The sequence below is a fragment of the Mobula hypostoma genome, chromosome 17 (genome assembly GCF_963921235.1).
Source record: "Mobula hypostoma chromosome 17, sMobHyp1.1, whole genome shotgun sequence".
NCBI lineage: Eukaryota > Metazoa > Chordata > Chondrichthyes > Myliobatiformes > Myliobatidae > Mobula > Mobula hypostoma.
Window position 1 is genome coordinate 18,923,396 of NC_086113.1, and position 16,406 is coordinate 18,939,801.

Below are 16,406 nucleotides of genomic sequence, written 5' to 3' on the forward strand. Positions count from 1 at the left end.
TTTGTAAACATAAAATTAGAAAAGTTGATATGTAGCTTTTTGTTAAATGAGTGAAATATGATTTTAATAGAGAAACAAAGATAGGGTGTGCAAATCTATCAAATGCAAAGTCATCTTGCTTACCTACATGAAAATATTTAGCTGCTTTAATTATTCATAAAACACAGTTGCCTCTAAAAGCAGCTGTGCCTGCAATAGAAGTGGCATAATTGCAATGATTTATAATTGTCATTTCTTCAGTGATAAATCTGCTGTGGTAAATTTTGGCAAAATTTGCTGGAGATTGTGAATAATCTGATGTTTTTGTGTACGCCACCATGTCTCTTTATAATCAGTCAATACATGTGTTTGTATGCCTCCATATGTTTAATCAAAATTGGCCACAAATGCCTTGGATCAAACAGTGCGTAATGCTTTGTTTTGCCTCAAGTTGTGCAAAAATTATAATACATGTGCAGGCCTTGAATACCAAAGTTCTGGTACAATTGAAGTATATGCCAGGGTTAGTTTGGGCTCAGTGTTGCTTGGATTATAAGCATGGGTCTGATTCTTTCTTACTGCATATAGGTTTCTTAAGTTCTTATTCTACAGATAATTCCCCATGTGCGCCAAGTTCCAAGATCTGCAATGACAGAAGACAGCATACAAAAGGTTTTGTACCTGAAAACCCCTTTTTACCAGGCATCTCTAGAGATTTGGCTCATTAGCCCCTCGCTAACAGCCACCAGACTCGGTGGTGAGAAAACCCCCTTACTCAGACTGCGTATATCTGGGGTCAATATGACATGAGTCCCACCAAAACCAAGAAGTTAGGATGTCTCGCCTACCTGAATCCCGGTCTGTGTGTATACTGTGTAACTATTGCCCATCGGCAAGAAATAACAGACCGTACATTGCATACAATTATAAAGAAAGTATATTTATGAATGTTAACTTGACCAAACTGTTACCAAAGAATAAAGGGGAAAACAAAAGAACAAAAGGGCCTATCATAATTAAAACAGTCAAATGTACACATGATTGGAGTTTAGATCTTCCAAAAGCTGATGTGTCTGGTGTACTTAGGGCACCAACTCCTATTTACCAGTCACCGGTAGGGTTTCCCCATTGGACTCCATCAAATCGCGTATTCCCATCGGTTCGACTCAAACTGTTTCTCTTTCTGTTCCATTGAAAAGACCTCGGCCCACCCCAGTGTCTATCACAAAAAGCTGTACGCCCAGCATCCTCAAGAACCTTCTCCCAGTTCCACCATCCTGATTGGATGACATGGCATTCCTAAGCATGAACATCACAACCCCGTGTCTTTATCAGTGACCCAAACACTACCAGCAAAACACATTGCTTCTACAGAAAACCATTAACAGAAATACCCTATGACATTAGCAGTAAAATCTTAACTAGGGCATTACGTACAAATATTGTCATGCAAGATGTATTCTGCTGCCCACATAGGTTAAAATATTAAGCTTTTTAGTCTGGGAGCCTTGTAGAAAACAGTTGCAGTATCTTTTCTCTCCCTCCATCACCCTCTGCCCCCTGCACAATATAGAGCAGCTTTGCTACCTTGTGTGGCATACTGATTTGACAAGGGATTTTTCTGCACTGTGCTTGTGAAACTGCAGTTAATGCTGTACCTTTAAGTATGAACATTTGTTCATCTGTTTAAATTAATTTGACCGATTGCATTGCAGTAAGTAAATAATGCCACACGTGCTCATGAACTTGTGCTGAGTTGCTTCAGATCAAAGTTCAACTTCCTTTTCATTAATGGGAATTGGTATTGTGAAATATACTCCAATGTATTAAAATGCTTTTGGGGAACAATTTTATCTGTGATGTTTAACTTCTGATAACCCTTACAAGGTTATGTTGACACTGGTTATTAAAACACCAAATGGAAATGTACTAGTAGCTGTTCATGGATTTATTGACTTAATTCTGTGATTCCATGTGTTAGGAATAGATAGATTTTAACAATAGACCTCTCTACTTTTCTCTGTTGGCATTTTAGGCAAATGAGATGAATCAAATATGTTTGACAAATTTTACTTAGTTTATGCCACAGTTCCTTTTGATATGCATTGACTTTGTTTATCAGATATGCCAAAAATGTGCTGTAAGATGTTTATTTTATGATAACCTTTTTCAGAGATAAGAATTTGTTGGCTTTTGCTAAAGCTGCACAGTGTGCTTATACTTAAGTAACTTGCGAAAACTGGCTTTATCCTTTAATATGCAAATTAGGAATTTTATCTTTCAAATAGCCATGGTCTATTGACTGTACTGGCATTGGTGATTTTCAGTAAGGTTACAGATTCCACAGGTGAGACGTTATCAAAATGCTGAACTTACTTTTTAAAAAATATTCTCTAGGAATAAATGAGTTAAGATTGGAACCCTGTCAATCATCACAAAACACAAATCCTTGGAAATCATTGCTCTTCAAATCTACGGTCATCACTTATGATTTCACTATTTGGACGGTTTCCAAAATAATTTAGTACTTGAATAAATATAAAACTTGAAGCATCGAAGCCTACAACATCTTGCCTTGAAAGGGTTACTTAAAATTTTCAAATACCACACAGTTGAATAAACATCGTGTACTATGCTGGTAGATGTTCAGCATTCCAGCTCAGGAAAGTAATTAAATGCAGGAACCACTGGAGATTAGACAGAATGCTTATGATGGGAAATCTTTTTTGAGAGATAAATGTGATTAAATTATGATTTAGACAAATTGTTTAAAAATGCAAATCAGAATTTTTTTTATTTCCTAAAGAAATTCTATCATGTTGCCTCTTTCTAAGTTCTACGAAGTACTGGGTATGTTTGACATACATGTGGAGTTTAAGAGTTTTGATAAGGAGCAGAGTGAATGCCAGACTGGATGAAGGACAAAGCAGAAAGCAGAATATGGTAGTAGAGGCACAGTATTCATAATTAGTGCAAGATGTATCCAGATTTACTTCCCCAAATTCAAAGACACTCTACAAACATTCACATCTTGTGTAGCTTACTACCTGTCAAGACACAAACCTATCACCTTTGGTTGGACTTGCATCTTTCTTTTTTTTTCCTCTCAGTCCCAGACTTGGGGTCTCTCATTGTGGGCATAGGTCCTAAAGTGTCTCTGTAATCCCTTGTCTCGGGTGTGTTCCAGGATGTGCTAATGCTAAAGGGTTAAATTATGTATCCAAGACCAAATCTCCCTCCAATTCCTTCTATTTTCCAATGAGTTGCTACCTCATTAATAATGCGATCTAGATTTGACTCATTCTATCCATTGTTCTAGAACAGCTGGACAATTGATTAACACACTATGACCTACATTTCCCACTTCAGTAATAACATTCCACATATTGGTACCAAGTCAATCAGGTATCGAGGAATATGGAATTGATTGTTTCTGAGAATTAACACGAGGCTCTCACTCTACATGTGGATTTGATAACCAAACTCTATTATAAAGATATTTTCTTATCTTAACTTGGGCTTTGAGTTATCTCACATTACCACAGTAACAGTCTGCATGTTGAGTATCTAAATGCCACTGGAGGCGCTTTAAAGTAGATGCATTATCTCTTATTTCACTATAACTGGTTGCTACTTTCTTCTAATTTGTTAGGCTTTTGAGACCCTGGGGCTGGTAAGTTGAGCTAACTTTCCAATTCATTACTGCTCATAGTGAAGTTGAGAGAATGGTACATTGCATTATCATCCCTTAACTTATGCTGGTCTGAGTCCAGCAAATAGTCATGTTAACATGATCTTTATTGTCACCATGGCTGTTTCAGAATCCCATGATCAGTCAATCCTTGAGATTTGTTCCTCTTTTGATTGACTCTTTACTTGTACTCTTAATATTCTTGAACTCCAGAAACCATTTACCACCTCTCCTTGTTGCAACTTCCAAATGTTGATTCATATTGAAAACATTATCCATTTCTGGTCATTTGTGTTTGTGGTTAACTTTCTGACTGCTCCGTTCCTCATTTTCATATCTCTTTATTCTTTCTCTTTTGAATGTAATCACTAACAGGACCTTCACAGCCCTCTAGAGTAAGAATCCCAAAGAATCCCTCATTGTTTTGGTTAGGTGTGGAGGTGAAACAATGGCCCCAAATTTCGACTGATTAGCAGGGGAAATGTCCTACTCATATCTACCCTGTTGAGCTCAATTGTTTTCTTTCATTGACGTAACCTCTCATTCTTCTGAAATTCAGAGGCCTAACCTATTCGATTTCTCCTCATATGACAGACCTGCCATCCCAGGAACCAGTCTGGTGAATTTTCAATGCACACCCTCTATTGCAAGTCTCCCATTTTTTATTTAAGGAGATCAAAATCATCTAAATACTCCAGATATGATCTCAGGAAACCCTACATAATTGTAGTAAGGCATCTTTACTCTTGTCCTCAAATCCTCCTGTATTAGTTCCCTTGCCAGCTGTACCTGCATGTTGACTTTCAGTGACCTACGACATCATTTACAAATCGTTTTTAACAATTTTTTTCCCCACTGAAGTGAAGAACCTCACTTTTTACCACATTGTATTCCAACTGTCATGTTGTCGCTCAGGCTACGTCCACACTACGCCGTATAATATTGAAAACGCCGGTTTTGAGTAAAAACGACAGGCGTACACACTAAGCGTTTTTCAAAATATCTCTGTCCACACTAATATGGATATTTGGGTGAATCTCCTCTACTGGGCATGCGCAGGACACACAGAAAACAAGCGGAAGACCGCAGACAAACAACTAATGTGCAAAAGAAAGTAAGAAGTGATAATAATAACAAATAAATAAACAATAAATAACATGAGATGAAGAGTCCTTGAAGTGAGTCTATAGGGTGTGGGAAGTTCAGTAATGGGATAGGTGAAGTTGAGTGAAATTATTCCTTTTGGTTCATGAGTTTGATGGTTCAGTAGTAATAACCGTTTCTGAACCTGGTCATGTAAGTACCTCTTCCTCATGGCAGCAGTGAGAAGAAAGCATGTCATTGGTGGTGGGAATCCCTGATGATGAAAGCTGCTTTCCTGAGACAATGTTTGGTGTAGATGTGCTCAATGGTGGTGAGGACTTTACCTGTGATGGTAAATGCCTTCTATTCAAGGGCATTTATTTCTATACCAGGATGTGATGCAACCAGTCAATATACTCTCCACCATATTAGATTATGAGGACACTCAGTCCTCGTTTATTGCGATGTTTACCGCGATGCAGGTGGATGCTTCCCTGGTGTCATGGATTCTTGATTACCTGACTGGCAGACCACAGTACGTGTGCTTGCAACACTGTGTGTCCAACAGAGTGGTCAGCAGCACTGGGGCTCCACAGGGGACTGTCTTGTCTCCCTTTCTCTTCACCATTTACACCTCGGACTTCAGCTACTGCACAGAGTCTTGTCATCTTCAGAAGTTTTCGGATGACTCTGCCATAGTTGGATGCATCAGCAAGGTAGACGAGGCTGAGTACAGGGCTATGGTAGGAAACTTTGTCACATGATGTGAACAGAATTATCTGCAGCTTAATGTGAAAAAGACTAAGGAGCTGGTGGTAGATCTGAGGAGAGCTAAGATACAGGTGACCCCTGTTTCCATCCAGGGGGTCAGTGTGGACATGGTGGAGGATTACAGATACCTGGGGATACGAATTGACAATAAACTGGACTGGTCAAAGAACACTGAGGCTGTCTACAAGAAGGGTCAGAGCCGTCTCTATTTCCTGAGGAGACTGAGGTCCTTTAACATCTGCCGGACGATGCTGAGGATGTTCTACAAGTCTGTGGTGGCCAGTGCTATCATGTTTGCTGTTGTGTGCTAGGACAGCAGGCTGAGAGTAGCAGACACCAACAGAATCAACAAACTCATTTGTAAGGCCAGTGATGTTGTGGGGATGGAATTGGACTCTCTCACGGTGGTGTCTGAAAAGAGGATGCTGTCTAAGTTGCATGCCATCTTGGTCAATGTCTCCCATCCACTACATGATGTACTGGGTGGGCACAGGAGTACATTCAGCCAGAGACTCATTCCACCGAGATGCAGCACAGAGCATCATAGGAAGTCATTCCTACCTGTGGCCATCAAACTATACAACTCCTCCCTTGGAGGGTCAGACACCCTGAGCCAATAGGCTGGTCCTGGACTTACTTTCATAGTTTACTGGCATAATTTACATATTACTATTTAACTATTTATGGTTCTATTACTATTTAGTATTTATGGTGCAACTGTAACGAAAACCAATTTCCCCCGGGATCAATAAAGTATGACTATGACTGTTGTCATTTAGAAATGCATGCATTAAAAAAATGATACAATGTTCCTCCAGAGAGGTATCACAGAAACACAGGACAAACCAAGACTAAAACTGACAAAACCACATAATTACAACATATAGTTACAACAGTGCAAAGCAATACCGTAATTTGATAAAGAGCAGACCTATAGAAGTTTGTAAAAGCTTTCGATCTTGTGTCGAATCTTGGCAAACATCTAAGGAAGTAGAGCTGTTGACATACTTTCTTTGTAATTTCACTTGCATGCTGAACCCAGGACTCGTTCTCTGAAATGATAATAACACTGAGGAATTTAAAGTTGCTGACTGACCCCTCTCTACCTCTGATTCCCCCGATGAGGACTGGCTCATGGATCTCCAGTTTCCGAAGTCAATATTCAGCTCCTTGGTCTTGCTGACATTGAATGAGAGGTTGTTATTGTGGCACCACTCAGCCATATTTTCTATCTCCCTGCTATTTGCTGATTTGTCACTGCCTTTGATTTGGCCAACAACATAGTGTCATCAGTAAATATGACATTGGAGCTGCGCTTAGTGACACAGTTGTAACTGTAAAATGAGTAGAGCGGGGGGCTTAGCACACAGCCTTATGGTGCGCCAGTATTGATGCTGATTGTGGAGGAGATGCCAGTCCGAACTCTGAATGTAAGTGAGGAAATCGAGAATCCAGTTGCACAAGGGGTGTTGAAGCCAAGTTCTTGATGCTTATTGATTACTAATGACGGGATATTAGTATTGAATGCTGAGCTGTAGTCAATAAAGGGCATCCTGAGGTATGCACCTTTGCTGTCCATAAATTCCTTGGTTGAATGGAGAGTCAATGAAATCACATCTGTTACAGACCTTTTGTGCCAGTAGGCAAAACGAGTGGATCCAAGTCGCTTCTCAGGCAGGAGTTGGTGTGTTGCCAGACCTGAATGCCTTTGATCTGGCCCTCAGCAGATTGCAGATCTTACAGTTCATTCAGAGCTTCTGGTTAGGGGAAAACTCAGAATGATTTTGTGACGACACACTTGTCAACGACTGTTTTTATAATCAAAACATTGCAAAATACTGAGGTCATGCATTTTAACCTGTTTGCTAACTGAAAAAAATCACTTGCAGGACATCATCCATCCACATAATGTCATTTATTCCAATGTGAATCACAGCTTCTGGTTCTTCACTCCCTCTTCACATTGCTCTGTGACCATACATCGCAAAGAAGGTCATAACAAACTTCAGTCTTTTGTATTAAAAAAAAAGTAACAACAATCTCACCACTATACTTGCATTATAACAGAGCAAGGAAGGCTTTTAGAATATTTGGTTATTGTACCACCAAATTGTGGTCAATTCTGAAAGGATATCACATTCTTTAGAGCACAGGGGAATGTACTAGAATAATTTCTAAATTGAATGACCAAGGTTGGCGATTCTCTGGAAAGTCTAGAGAATCTGGAGTTGTCAACAGAAATATTTGACAGTTAAATATGATGCTTTTAAATAGAAATTTGATTAAATATAACAGATAAATAGGGAACTTGACAGTTTAAAAATAATGATACAATATTTGTGAAACATCAAACTGCAAGAGCACAATTTTAAGTTACTCATTATAGCCATTTTATTCCCTGCAGTGGAGATGGAGCGATCTGAAATTCACTGCTCAACAGTGCTAGAAGCATTTTCAATAAAACTTTCAAAACAGATATTTATAAACAATTGGAGGGCATGCTTACTAGGTTGTGAAATATAATGGTAAAGCATTTTAGCTGTTATCACTGGCATCGTTTCACTGTATCATTCTGCAAATGTAAGAGTTTTATTGTTCTCACTATTATTCCTTTGAAAGCACTGATCAGTATTATTCATGTTTTGGTGCAAAGCTGCTGTGGCTTCAATCCCGTTACTCGTTAGAAACTGCTAGCAGTCCCTGACCAGACTATTAGCATTTTTCTTAGTGTCATTTTGTGGAGAATTTCCAGGCTCAAGTCTTCTGAGTTTCCTAGTCAGAATTCTCTACGAGTTCAGCAACAGAAAGCAAATTCACAGGAATGTGATAGGATAGACCTGGCACAGGAACAGAAATCATCTTCGTTTCATTGAAGAAAAACAGTTGTGCAGAATAAGAAATAAGATTGCATCTTTTTGGAATGAACGAAGTTTCCTTACAGTATGTGTTGAAATGTTTGTTGTAAATTTTAATTGTCTCATTGACGTTTATTTATTTACATCTGTTTCTAAATATCAGAGGCATTGAGTCTCAATAGTTTGACCGTAGTCTTGGCCAGATGGCATGGTTTCTGAGTGAGGCTTACCCATATGATGTTACTTAGTTTTCACACTGATACTACCCAAGACACTGTCATTAACCGTCTGGAATGATACAGCAGCACATTAACTTTGTGTGCTTGCTAACAATTCAGGGCAGGGGTGAGTATAGGTGGCTTTCTGCTGGCAACAAGCTCTGCCCCAAAATGATTGTTCACTCGGTTTTACCTCGGGTTGAAAAATGGCAGATAAGCAATTGGACCTTTTAATAATTTCACTTGCAAGAAGTGACCACCTTTTTTCCATGAAGAGAAGAGATAAAAATATTGACAAAGAATGAAAGGAGAAAATTTAGAACTTTTTTTTTAATTGTGTTGGATTTCCGGCATCTGCAGACTTATGTTTATAATTTTTTTTTCATGTTCTTTAGGGGCATTTATTCCTGGAGTTCCTGTGCAGCCTGTAATCCTACGTTATCCCAACAAAACGGTGAGTGTATTTTTGATTTCAGTGGAAAAATTTTAAATTGTGATGGAGAGCACTTGGTAAACACACTCGTTATACACGCACATTCACACACAAACATTGCCATGTCATTCTGGTGTTGTTGCGGTGAGTGTACGCACTGCATTGGCTTCCCCGTATATTCTCACAATTGACCCACTGTTTTACCCCCCACATTGCTACATGCATTGGGAGCCAGACAACAAAGTTTAGTTTAATTTCGTTCTTTATTTGTACTTTAAGTGTGCACTTGTGTTGAGCATTCTGCCTTTTCATGCTGTCGTCTCCCGGCAGTTCCGTGGCGTCTATTGGGTCCTAAACAGAGTTGATGCACTCAGGTTGGCTTTATGGTGCCTCTCCCGCCCTACACGGCAGGATACTCCATTTCTTTCATAATGGGGATATGCAAATGTGTATATGTTGTTTGTATACTGTGTTTAATGTAGATACTTCCGGTTATTTTGTATTAAGATTAAAACTATATTGCGCAGTACATCATATTCTAATGTGTGTCAAGCTAACCTCTTGGTAATTAAAAATGGTATTTCCTAATGCCTATAAGAGGAGCTCATCACCCTCAGTATGAGAGAGAGATAGGGGCTGCCAGGAGGTCACTGGACAACAATAAGGCTACGTCCACACTAGACTGGATAATTTTGAAAACGCCGGTTTCGCATAAAAATGATAGGCGTCCACACCAGGCGTTTTTGAAAATACCTCCTTCCACATTGAAACGGGTATCTGGGTGAATCTCCTCCTACTGGGCATACATAGGATATGTCTACATAAAACAAGCGAAGAGGAAACTGTATACTTGGCGTGCACTTGTCCAGTTACAGACTAGAAAAACTTGAAAGGAAATTGCCAAATGACAGACAGCTGTTGGCTGTCACACAGGAAGACTTAAAACTTAAAAAAACAAATACTGGAGCGTATGGAGGCAACTGACAGTGAGTTCACGGACAGTATGACCCGGCTGACGACGAACATTGAAAAACTGACTAACTCTGTTGCACAGGGATTTGCAATGATAAGGAATATGATGACTCCCCTCCAGTATTTCTCACCGCCACAATACCAGCCTCACAGCCACTACAATAGCTACACATAGGGACACACAGACCCCCGGGTGGCCCCACCAACATCTTCCCCACTCCCACAGAGGGGTCACCCGGGAAACATTTCTTACAGCCATAGTCTCTTCACCGATGAAAGGGACGACAGGTTTTTTAAAACCTCTGGTTACCCCGTACACACTACAATGCCCTACCGGCATTTTCAGATTTAAACACTCTGGAGAGCGTTTTAGAAAAGCTCCGTTTTCAGGGGAGGAAAACGCCGTTTCAGTGTGGACGGAGGGTTAAAACGAAGAGAAAAAGCTTCGGTTATGGATTTATCCAATCTACTGTGGACGTAGTCTAGGTTTGGATAGAGCTATTATTGTGTTTTCTTGTAGTTTTTTTTGTAAATCTTGGCATTTTTTCACAAGTTTCACTAATAATAAGTATTTTATTGATCCCAAGTGGGAAATTATTTTGTTACAGCAGCAACATTTAAAATTACACTTAGCGATAATAATAATAATAAATATAATAATCTTTGTAAGTTTGATTTTTGATGTACCTAATAAACACCCTTGCACTAAAGTGCTAGGTGACTCCAGCCATTTTTCTTTGGTAAAACTAAAGGTCATGACCCATGTTTTTTAACGGTTATATTTGTTAATTCTCCAGAGAAAGTCTTTATAGAACACTTTTTTTAAATATGCTTTGAATAAGGTTCTAATTAGGGGGAAAAATGGTCTGTCTTAGAACTTTGCAGACTCCCCTGGGAACATTTATTATCAGCTCTTTGTAAGTATGGGTATGGGAATTTAATCTACCAGCCATATTCAACACCTAAAATTATATTTCAAAATTTGCATGCTGAACATGTTTTCCTCCCCTTTGTTCTCAGAATGTATGAAGTGATGTATTTATTATTTAAGAATAATAATTGCAAGGGCAGATTGCAAAGATGTGGTTTGTATTTTTGGCTATAGCGTGCTTGATTGAGGTTTCTGAGACTTTAAGAGGAATTTATTTATTACAATGAATTTGTTAAACGTGCCCAGTAAAATCTTCTCAAACAACCCATGAGGGAGGAGGCAACATTCAACTTGGCATGAGGCTTGGCATGTGATTGAGTTGTTAGTGAGGGAGCACTTCGGGACGATTGACTAATTTTGTTAGTTTTTAAATAGTTATGGAAAATGATAGGACTGTCTACAAATTAAATTCTAAATTGAGGCTAGGCAGATTTTGAGGGCAATTGATAGGAATTTGCAAAGATTAATTGGTAGAAGTTGTTTATACTCAACTGTCATGACTACTTAAATACTGCAGCTACAGAAACAGATTAGAAGGTTTCCTGTGGTGAGTGGTTCAGCTTCTAACATCCTGACCATGTTTCCATCATCTACAAGGCACAAATCTGGCACGAATGGGGTGTTTTCCACTTGCCTGGATGAGTGCCATTCTAACAACTCTCAATTCAAAATCTTGACACCTTCTACAACAAAGCAGCTTGCGGGATTGACTGCCCAAAAGATTATTTCCTCCACCTCCAAGGCACAGTGGCCGCAGTGTGCATCATCTGCATTGTAGTTTCTAGGTTACTCTACCAGCATCTTCTGAACATGTGAATGATAATGGCTGTGGGGTGAGAGCAACAGCTGCATGGGGACACCACAACCTGCAATTTTTCCCTCAAATTACACATCATTGTGACTTGAAAATAAAAACATCAGAAGAGGGATAGACCATTCAATCCCCCAATAAGTTCACCATTCAATAAGTTCATTGCTAATCCAACTTTCTATATTGCAGGCCCTTTTTACTGTGGGTCTGAATCCTTGAGTGCTCTCCACAACAGCAGTTAGACTGCACCAGAAAGACTGCAGCTATTTTAAGAAAGTGGCCTATATCTATCTTGTGAGCAATTATGGATGGACAAAAAATCTGTTCATGCCAGTGACACCCATTTGACGTCTGATCTCCATAGAATTTATTCCCCTTTTGCCTTAAAATCAATTGAAGCCTTGAGCCAACTAAATAACTTGGCACCTGTAAATCTCTCGGCAGAGAATTGCAGAGATGCACCACCCTCTCAGAAACAATTCATCCTTGTGTCTGTCTTAAATTGATTCTTGGACTCACACATCAGTGGAAACTGCCTCTCAGATTACAGCTGCCGACTCCCCTCAGAACATCATACTTTCAACCTTTGGTGGGCATTCAACCACCCTCGATCTTTCTCATCATAATCCGGCAAATCAGTCTAGTGAATCATTAAGGCTCCTCCCTGGAAAAGAAATGAACCCAACACTATGGAGAGTACTCCAGGTTTGTCAGACAGATTTCCTGTGGAGCTGCTCAAGCGTTTCTATTTGTTGCAATCCGTTTACTTTTCAACTGAGACCAGCATTCCATTTACTGACTTCCTTGCTTCCTGTATCTGAACTTTACTCCTCCTTATCCAGTCTATCAGTCCTACTAGTGCAGCAATCTATATAGTTCCTTAACTCCACTAATGTCAGCACTCCCTTAAACCACCTCAACTCTCCCCTCTGGATATTATGCTCTTGTGCCATTGCTGTTTTCCCCATCAGGCTTTTCTCTGAGGGCCTTCTTAAATCTTAGCATTTTTTAATGATTTGCAATCTGAGTAAAACTTCTTCAGAATTAACAGGGCAATACTTCAGATAGCTTTCGAAACTTGCACTTTTAACAGTTCCAGTGCACAAAGTTTCCATGGTTCCACCAGTTGCACAATACCTTTCAGGAATTTATCTGTAGATCTCAAGCCAGTTTGAATACTTCTGTCTGTAATACCAGCTGCAAACAAATGCTCATTTTGAATCAAATTTTCAACTTTTAATTCCAGGATACAATCACTTGGACCTGGCAAGGACCTGGAGCGTAGGTTGATTTAATTTTTCTTTTTTCTCGTGTTACTAAATTGGTAATTTCACACATATTGCTTTTTTAAGGTTTTAAATGAAAGAAGACAAAAATAAGATGGGACTTATTGAATTTAAAAAGATTGTTCTGTTTCTTAGCCAACTGTGCTATGCATTTTTCTTCGATTCTTGCCTGTATACAACAGTAAAGATTTATAGGTTGGAAAGGATTGGTGAATTGGGAGCTTCTGGAGTAAAGGGTGAAGGCATGGGCATTATTAGAAGAGGACCTTGTGGAATAATAGTTCATTTAACTGTAGGAATGGCCGTTGCCTCTTATGACCTTTGTTCAGTTCTAGCGCTTTTAATAACCAGAATGCACAATCATTTAACGTAGGCTTGGCAATGACAGTGGGCCAAAAGAACCATCATAGTGACAAAGTAACTTTCAATTTTCTAATGTGATTGGCTTTGTTCAAAAATGTTACAAATACAAGTCTTGCCTGATCGTCCTCAAGCATTTTCAAATAATAAAATTTAAATCTGCGCGAAACCAGTACAAAAACAACCAATTAAGTTGAGTTTTTCTTGTATCGCTGAGGTTTGACTGTTGAGGAAAAAACTCTTAACAGTCAAAGTGTGCTTGAGCAGGTTTGGCAGTATAGGTGGGTATAAATGTGTGAGTATTTGAAAGTGGTCTAAAAATGTTCATAAGCAACTGCTTATAAGAGAAGTTGAGAGAAATACGGGCACTTTGGTGAAGTTAGGATCTGAGGGAACTGAAAAGTAGAGTTTGCAGTAGTTTATGCAGTGCCGAAAGTAAGCGTAGATAGATTTTTTTTAAATACGATACTGAGACTGCAATGGTGAGCCTCTCAAACGATTCAAGATTGTTTATTATCATTCTTCAGTACATGTATAAAGAAGAATGAAATGTTTGTTACTCTGGATCTGATGCAACATAAAAAAAACACAATCTTAAATTGCATGTACATAAAGTGATACCAGGTGATGTGTATATAATGGTGGTGGGAGGTAGTGAGGTGGGTTATTGGGTGGAAATGTTGATCAGCCTGATGACTTGGGGGAAGTAACTCTTCTTGAGCCTAGTAGTCTTGTTGTGGATGCTGTGTAGCCTCTTCCCTGTATTATGAAAGCTGAAGAACTACAGAAATAGAAAGTGCTAAAATCAGTCTGATGGAATTACATCAAAATCTGTGAAAACTGGTGTTAAATATCAAATACAAAGTAATGCTTAGGATAGTGCTGTGGGTTTCTAAGCAAAGGAATGCATGTTTTGGTGGAATTGCATGTCTTAGAAAGAGAGAAGAACTGTAAGAAGCTTTTGGCGGGAGAAGGAGATTGTGTGTAGGTTCTTGCTCAAGGAATAAGAAAAGATGTGGGCCTTTTGAGGAGCGGAACCCTAGTGTAGAAAAGTAGTGTGTCCTGTGAGGGGGGCAAGTAGCAAAAGGAAGCAAGAGACAGGGCATTGTTTGGGGAAAGAAATGGAGAAATTAAAATGTTAAGGAAAGGAGGCAGAACACAACAGGATTAAGTAGTAAAATAGGAGCAGGGAAACAAGGCTGCAGTACTTCTGAATGCTGACAATGGAACTCTACTGCTTCAATAACTTCTAGTAATTTCCTCCCTCCCCTTCCTTCTTCCTCCATTTCACACGCTGGCTCCCCTCTTACCTCTTCTCACTTGCCTATCGCCTCCCGCCTCCCCCCTCCCCCCCAGTGTCCCACCCTTCCCTTTCTCCCATGGTCTTGGAGAAATCAGGTTGCCCATTTAATCACTCAAGTGACTTATATTGTGAACATGTATCCCAAAGACGGGATTATTTCTCTCCTCTCCCAGTGCCAGATTAGTGACAATAACAAACAGGGTCCCAGATCAGATTTTTTTGGTACGCCGATAGTGAAGGCTTCCAATTGCAGAGAGAGCCTTGTACCATAACCCTCTACCTCTAAATACTAAGTCAATTTGCCAACTTCAATCCCATGGGTTTTGAATCAGTTTGAACTTCTAAATTACACATAAGAACCTTTAAGTAGCCTTCCATAGACCACATCAATTGTATTGTCCTCATCAATGCGTTTTGCCACCTCTGCAAAAAATGCAATCAAATTAGACAGGATCTCCAAGTAACAAAGCCTTACTGACTACCTTTGATCAATCCTTGCACTCTCAAGCATAGATTATCCTGTTCCTGAATGTTTCCAGTAAGTTCCCTTTCACTAGCAGTGACTTATTTGATAATGTCCTTAATTCTTTGAGTATATGAAATGACAGTACTTGGAGATAAAACATTTGTTTGATGCATGTAACAAATGGAGCATAGCAAAATGGATACCAGATGGCCATTGCCTCAATGCTTATGTTCACTCAGAGAAGACCTTGAGTAATTTCAACACAAGTAGTTACGTAGAGTAATTTCAATGTAACCCAAAGGAGAGGTCCCCCTTTCAGAAGGGAATATCTTGGTGAAGCTGCTTGAGAGACATTCACATTACTATTTCTATTTAATTTATTAAGGTAGAACTTTCTGGTAGATCATGCTGAATCTATAAATCTTTCATAAATTGCATGATTTAATATTTTCTGATAAAATTACAAGATGAGCCAATGACACATTTTGTGGAAATTATATTGACAATTTTATTTCTCAGGTTAAAAATCCTATGGCTCACCTTGTGCCAGCTACATAATAACGTGGAAATGGAGGTTGGTTTTTAGTTACTACTTTGAGGTTTAGAATGTTGAGTGAATTTTTATTTGGGCTAAGATTATATATTTTAACATCCTTAATCAATAACATATTAAAAGTATTAAATTATATTATGATTTTAAAATCTTTTGTATTTGTATTGGCCCCTTTAATATTGACCTGAAGTTTACAAGTTGAAAATAACTGAATATAATTATGTCATAGGAATCATGATCTTCCCTATACTTTGTGCAGAGAAATTCCATCCACGGGACCATCTATAGTTTTATTTCCATATGTTACTTTCCAAATTGGAGTATTTGTACTCCATGAGGAAGGAAAAAAATAGCAAAATCAACAATCAGTTAGCAATTCGGTGTAAATTTTGAAAAGTTACATATCTTTGTCATACGATAGTAAGTGCATTCAAATTAGAAGTTATTTGTCCTTGTCTACCTAAATGAATTGAGATGTCTCTGAAGATAAGATGAACTTTTATGCTCTGTGATTTTTAGGATGTACGTGGTTGTACTGTAGCCATCCTGCACTGAGTTTACAAATCATTTTTAAGTAATTTTTATTATTGCTTTCCTTCAGAAAATTAATTTGGAAAAGTATTGTGCACAACCTGTAATGAAGACCACACATCGTGCTCAATTTAAAAAATGAAGCTTAGAATTGCAGGATTGT

The 16,406-nt window shown here is 38.8% G+C and overlaps 1 protein-coding gene across 2 annotated transcripts in view; it reads left to right on the plus strand.

Annotated features, from left to right (window-relative positions):
* Positions 1–16,406, plus strand: part of LOC134357871 (lysophosphatidylcholine acyltransferase 1-like) — a 115,817-nt gene that overhangs the window by 70,836 nt on the left and 28,575 nt on the right. For both annotated transcript variants that reach the window (XM_063069596.1, XM_063069597.1), the window contains 3 exons: positions 8,993–9,051; positions 12,991–13,025; positions 15,679–15,733. In XM_063069596.1, coding sequence (XP_062925666.1) covers positions 8,993–9,051; positions 12,991–13,025; positions 15,679–15,733 — 149 coding nt within the window. The remainder of the gene's footprint in view (positions 1–8,992; positions 9,052–12,990; positions 13,026–15,678; positions 15,734–16,406) is intronic.